This window comes from Sciurus vulgaris (genome assembly GCF_902686455.1).
Source record: "Sciurus vulgaris genome assembly, chromosome: 1".
Classification (NCBI taxonomy): Eukaryota; Metazoa; Chordata; class Mammalia; order Rodentia; family Sciuridae; genus Sciurus; species Sciurus vulgaris.
In genome coordinates, this window is record NC_136461.1 from 112,348,878 (window position 1) to 112,355,666 (window position 6,789).

Genomic DNA, 6,789 nt, shown 5'->3' on the forward strand with positions numbered 1-6,789 from the left:
CGCGATTACGAAACCCGTCCGGCTCCGAGCCGAGCTCACAGCTCCCCCAAGGACTGCTAAGGCACTGCACCTTAGAGACACGTGGGAGCGGGCCTCCTCCGCAGCCCCCGAAGGCCGCTGCTCCTACCCAGTGCACCGGAGTATGTGGACACCTCGGTGAGGGCCTGGCACCCAGACCCGGCTCTCCTGTATCTCGCGTGACCTCCACGCGCCAAGCATTGCGGGGAAAAACAAAGTGGAGCTCCCAAACGCTCCAGACCTAACCGAGTTCAGGATTTGCAGAAGCACTTTTCCTCAATCTCCTGCTCTTTGTTCCAAATGGAATAGGACCAGGTTTATTTACCCACTGTGAGGGTGAGAAGGTGAGGGCGTTTGACTAGGGATTGTGGAGAAGGGTGGATAATTTTATTGATTCACTCAAACACCGGCTAACGGAAGTCCTTAAATTGAAAAAGGGACGCTCCTCCATTGCATTGTTGTCCTGAGTTTTTAATCAATAAATTAGAGGACAATTAATTGCTCATTCATTGCACTCCAACTCAGCACGGAGATGCTGGAAAACACTGGGAATGATGGTGCAAACCAATAAGCCCATGGAGATACTTTAAGCCTCCCTCCCTCCCTAAAGTATTCTGGAACCTATCATTTGAATTAGCCGAGTCAGACGGGGGGGCGGGGAGTCCTTCCGCCCTTCTTAGGAGGGGCTGCATTGCAGGGGGAGAATGAGCAGGCGGACTCAGTCACTGTGGAGGGAGAGGGAGTGAGAGGACAAAGCCGTCCAAACCTCAGCAGCTTCCTTTTTCTTCATCCCCGAGCAGACCCCGGAGCCCCTGAGGCCCTCCCTACATCTTTGGAACACGCTAGTAATTCATTGATAACAGGTAAGCAAAACTGAGGGAGAGGGACTGGAGGCTCTAAAGACTGAAGGGCAGCTTCTTAAGGTTAAATAAGATTGAGGTGGGGAACAATTTTAGAGAAGGGGGCGCTATGAACAATGGGTAGTTATTTGTTCTCCGGTTTACATCTCTTCACTAAAATCTCCATTCATTCATGTACCTAGGCGTTAATTTCTAACACGTAGTTACTTCTAGAAACTAACCCCATTTCAAGTATCTATTTTCCCATAATTTATTGCCCTGTGTATTTAATATCTTCAGCCTAATTATAGCTTCCTTTTCAAGCTTTACTTTTTTCTATCAGTTATTTAGTGAATCTTTAGTCTTGCGGTATCTGCTTCCCCATATTTCTAAATTTTTTTCTGTAGTGTTCTACTTTTCTCTATAGAAGGGGTTTTTTTTTGGGGGGGGGTGGGATATGGGATTTTTTAGAGTATCTCTGATCTTTCTTTTAACAGAACCGCCCTCCCCATCTCAAATCTTTGCTCCAAAGGAGGCAGCTTTAGGTAGGAAAGGTGGAGCTCTCTGTTGGAGAACTGCCTGATTCCATATTTAAATCCAGATCCACAGGAGCTATTGATGGGAGATTTTTATTTGCAGCTCAGTAGAATAATTGGGGGAGGGTCATGGCTAATAGGAAAATCCAAGCTCATAGTGAGGTACATATGAGATGCCACAGAGCTTCCATGCGCCTCCACCAACACCTGTCCTTTCCCCAACTTCCCATGGTGGCAGCATGACACAGCAAGGCTGGGTTGAGTAGGCCTTGGATGCCTACAGAGGGTCTGGACAAAGGGTACTTGGGTGTGTCTTTATGACTGAAAAAAGTGTCTTTTTATTCAGTACATTTATTAGTCTTGTTTTTTCTCAGAATAGACAGTTATATTTACAAAATTACGTTTGCCTTCACTGGATAATTTAAAATGAAGGTTAGTGGGAAGCATTTAATGAACATATATCATGGTACAGGTACCTATCCAAACCTTTTAAAATAATAATAGATATGAGATGACATGGGTGGAGGGTATTTGGGGAAAGAAAAAGGAAGCTAGCTGAAAAGGAATCCTTCACAAAATTTGGAGGACTTGGGAATTAAATCTGTACTCTATTAAACATGCCACTACAAATGTCTTTACATTAATAAACACTGGCATTTTAGCTTCAATTTTCTACGTAGTCTTATGTTCTTGATTTTAATTCCACATAAATTTATATGTGTCTTTCTGGAATGCATTTGGTACTCTCTGGACATGGGTCAATGGCATAGCTAAAGATTTTAGGCCTTTTAAGTTAATATTTCACAAAATTTCCTTCAGCTTTTTAAATTGCAAAATAGCACCATCAAATACTCTGGGACTAGTTAAGACAGTTTTTATACAGACTATAGTTGTTACAAAAGAAGTTTGTTTGTCAAAGAGCTTTTTCCCTTTTCTCAGATTCTAGCTTATTCTCTACTGCTTTTTACATTTTCACTATTCAGATGAGAATCACAGGAACAATCAGTACCCATCCCACAGATTTGTTCAAGAACTAAATTTTTGTAAATGTTTAGAATGAGTGCAGGGTTATATAAGGCTGTAGGCAACTATCTATGAATAACAAAAGGGACCAGATGGGAATTATGAGATTTGAGTGCTATATAAACTGACTGGAGGGTTTCACAAGTCACTAATTTCTAAAATGCCATTTAGTTTTAAATTTTTATTATTTTTTCCTTATGATTATTTTATTTACTTATTTATTTTGGTACAGGGGGTAAATGCAAGGGTGCTCTACCACTGAGCTACATCCCCAGCCCTTTTTATTTTTATTGAGATAGAGTCTTGCTAAATTGCTCAGGCTGGCTTTGAACTTGCAGTCCTCTTACCTCAACCTCCTGAGTCATTGGGATTACAGATACACCACCACACTCTGGTTTTTTTTTTTTTTTTTTTTTTTTTTTGGTACCGGTGATTGAACCCAGGGGTGCTTTACCATCCCTAGCACTTTTTATATTGAGACAGAGTCTAAGTTGCTTAGGGCCTCACTTAGTTGCTAAGGCTAGCCTCAAACTTGCAGTCCTCCTGCTTCAGCCTCCTGAATTGCTGGATTACAGGCATGCAACCACTGTACCCAGCTGATTCCATTTTTTAAAGAACCTATTATGTGCCCATCTTTATACTCAGGAGACTTAAAAACAACTGAGGGGATGAAAAAGAAACCAGCTAGATAAGGAAAAACCTGATAGTATAGTAAACAATCCCAGTAGGCAGAGTAGGTAACACTATTGACTCCTAAGGCTTGCCTCTTTGGATCTTAATTCCACATCTAAGCCAGAATTAGTTAATAGGTACAACCATTTTTTCTAGCTCTTTCCACATGCATGGCTCTGCAAATTACTGTGAAGATGATCAGAGCTGCATATCATAGGATGATGACCTCACCTTTCCAACACATTCCCTGGACCTGCTACAGTCCCTGCATCACCCTCCTAAGCAGCTTCTCTGCTGAGTAATACTAAGTTTCCCAGGATTTATGTTGCCCCATATGCTCACACATCACCATATTCTAGATTAGGGGTTTTCTTTTTCTGCTTTAGTAGAGATATTTCACATTATGTGGAAGCATTTCGGAACCTGCTTAAGGACAGACACTAAGAGCCACAGGCCTAGTGAGAACTAATGAGGTGTGCTACAGAAAGGCCTATTGAAATTTAGGGTTCTATTTTTGAAAGCACTGGACTATTCTTTCTCTTCCTTTGGGTGCCTTTCAAGTAAAGCTTCTTGCCCCTTCTCTTGGCTAGTAAATAGGAGGGTGGAGGCTCCAGGGAGCTGTAATAGTCATATAACATCAGACAGGGTTAATGAACAGAATAGGTGAAAGTATGGCAAAGATCTTATTCTTCCAATCTAAATTTTACTTCCTTATATGGAATTGCCAAACCATTTGCTCTCATTATCTTCAGGTATATTTTAGCATCTGGATAGTGTTCTAAAAAGAGGTAGGCTAGAAAGAAATATATTAAGACTTATTGGTGGACTAATAGATGAGAATGGCAAAGTACTCATCATATTAAATAAATAAATCATCAGCCTAGCATCTGTGGTACCCAGAAAGTAGACTGGTTTTACCCATAGGGAAGCTTCCAGTCTGTTGAAAGAAATAATACTATTCCTATAAATAAAACATGTAAGCAATGATCTGTAACCCTAAAATGATGGGACTCAGGTAAACCTCAAGAGTGTGTCAGGGAGATGCTGGAGGAAATAGGGTAGAGGGAGGAGAGCCAAATGTAAGGAAGTTGTCCTGGAAGAAGTGAGCTTATAGAAGGGTTTAGGAAGAAAATAGAAAACAGAATGTAATGGAAGGGCTTTCAGAAGTATAATGACCATTAAATAAAAGTCAGAATTTACAAAATATATGTAAATATGTAGGAATTGGGAAAGTCTTCTAGGGACTTGGAGTCTTTTTTTTTTTTTTAAGATATTTATGATTATACACAGTAGTTGAGTTCATCCTCCCAGCAAACTCAAATATGCATGGAAATCAATTTTTGTTTATGATCACCCCTTTGAATAGAGTCTTGAAACCTGGGAATTATAAGGTAGAAAGTTGAAGGAGTTAAGCAAGACAGGAATGAACTTAACTACCAGAGGCTATACTACTGCTAGAAAGAGTGGGGCCAAATTTTGGAAGGCCTCAAAAATCAGATCCAAGTTCCACTTGATGCAGTAGGCAGCAGGTAAATCATTCGAAGATGAGAAGTTAGGAAATGGCAGAAAATTATAATAGAGGGAGAGTTCTTGAAGCTTTTCCTAAGGAACTTGATTTATTTAGAGGCAAACAGGGATATGGAGTTTCTTTTTTTGGTGGGGGAAGGAGGGGGTTGAATTTAGGTATGCTCTGCCACTGAGCTACATCCCCAGTGCTTTTATTTTTTAAATTGAGAGTCTTACCAACTTACTGAGGATCTCACTAAGTTGCTGAGGCTGGCCTTGAACTTGAAATCCTCTGCCTTACCCTCCCAAATTGCTGGGATTACTGGTGTGTTACTGTGCCTGGCATGGGAGGTGGAGTTTCTTTTTTGGGGGGTGGGTGGGTACCAGGGATTAAACCCAGAGGTACTTAACTACTGAGCCACACCCCCAGCCCTTTTTTAAAAAATTGAGACAGAATCTCTGTTAAGTTGCTTTGAATTCATGATGCTCCTGCTTAAGCCTTCCAAGCTTCTGGAATTACAGGTGTGCACTACCACACTCAACTGAGATATGGGGTTTCTGATCAAGAGCCAGGGGCCAAAAAGAGGTTGCTTTAGTATGAAGAATGGCATGTGGTTTCTTTCCAGGAAACTATGAGGGACCCTGTGAGTAGCCAGTACAGCTCCTTTCTTTTCTGGAGGATGCCTATCCCAGAACTGGATCTGTCGGAGCTGGAAGGCCTGGGTCTGTCAGATACACCCACCTACAAGATCAAGGACAGCAGCGTTGGCAAAATGACCGGGCAAGCAACAGGAGCAGAACAAGAGAAAAACCCAGAAGGTGATACCCTCCTAGAGTACAGCACCTTCAACTTCTGGAGAGCTCCCATTGCCAGCATCCACTCCTTCGAATTGGACTTGCTCTAGGCTAAGACTTACCTCTCCTACCACCTTGCCCTTACTGTCTTCTCTTTCAAGCCCCTTCCTTCTCATCCCTTTCCCAAATTAATCTTGTTCTCTTCTCTCTATTGTGTTGGTGGTGCTGATGAATCTGCCAGTTGTTTGTTTGTTTATTTATTTAACTACCTACCTACTTAATCCATTTCTCTCAAAAGCCCTCACACCAAAGTAAAGGGTTCAAGTAAGGGAGTACTGGATCACAGAAATCCTAACCCCACCCCCTGGATTAACCCCAGAAAATAGGCTTTGGGGAGGCATCAGGGAGTAGTAGTGTAAAATAGAAGACCATTTTGATTTCATTTTTAATCAGCTTTAAAGATTGTTCATACCCTCTGGCAGAGGGCTTGCTTGGCATGTGTAAGACCTTGGGTTTGATCCCTAGCACCACAAAAAAGAAAAAGATTGCTTAAACCTTTGTAGTTTCCTGTAGTTACCAGTAAACTTAAGTATTTTTTCCAGGGTTAGTAAAAATCTTCTAATTTTTAATTTAAGATGACTTGCCACACAGAATGATCCAAAAATGCTAAAATGATAATTTTTTTAATCCTGCTCCCTATAATACATTCTTTTCCCCAGAGAAATTGGGGGTTAAGGTATAAAACAAGAGGAAATAATATATTTGGAAAATGAAAATATGGGAAAGCACTGAATCATTTCAGAAATAGTTGAAGCTCTTTCCTTCCAAAAAGTGCTCTTTTCTTTGTTTTCTGCAGTCCTGGGGATCCAACCTAGGGGCCTTTTATCACTGAACTATATCCCTAGCCCATTTTATTTTTTTAATTTTGAGATGGGGTCTGAGTTGCCCATGCTGGCCTTGAACTTGTCATCCTTTTTGTCAGCCTCCCTAGTCCAAAAGGGTGTTCTTGAGCCTACTCACTTACAACTTTGCTTCTAACTGTGGGTTGAAAATTCTAAGGAAAATCAGATTTTAAATCTTAAGAAGAAACCGTGCTATTAGGATAATTTGTAAGGTTCTAATTCAGTCTTCTAAAAAGCATAGGGGTTTGGTCCTGAGTATTTAGTCTTGCCCCTTCCTCATTTGCAATATATAATACTTAATCAGTTGGCCTCAGGCACAGTTCTAAAGCTACCTTAAGACCATGAAATGAATGATTGCATTCTGCCCCTACACCTTGTTCCCACTCCTTGCAAAATTATTGCTGATTTGTGCTGCCATTTACTCATTTATTTAATAAAGACATTCAATCCCAGGATTGTATTCTAGTTTTCTCTTCCCGGGCAAAGAGTACAGATCAC

The 6,789-nt window shown here is 41.0% G+C and overlaps 1 protein-coding gene across 2 annotated transcripts; it reads left to right on the plus strand.

The window, feature by feature from the left end:
• The first annotated feature begins 79 nt into the window (after positions 1-79).
• MLLT11 (MLLT11 transcription factor 7 cofactor) lies at positions 80-6,067 on the plus strand. 2 transcript variants are annotated; one of them, XM_079147805.1, is made up of 3 exons: positions 80-362; positions 819-881; positions 5,221-6,067. In XM_079147805.1, exon 3 carries the CDS (start codon positions 5,227-5,229, stop codon positions 5,497-5,499), a length of 273 nt encoding a protein of 90 aa, XP_079003931.1. In that variant the 5' UTR covers positions 80-362; positions 819-881; positions 5,221-5,226; the 3' UTR covers positions 5,500-6,067. The 2 variants fall into 2 exon arrangements, with proteins under 2 accessions (XP_079003931.1, XP_079003932.1); XM_079147806.1 differs by having other exon boundaries at positions 296-361; positions 813-881.
• The last annotated feature ends 722 nt before the right edge of the window (positions 6,068-6,789 follow it).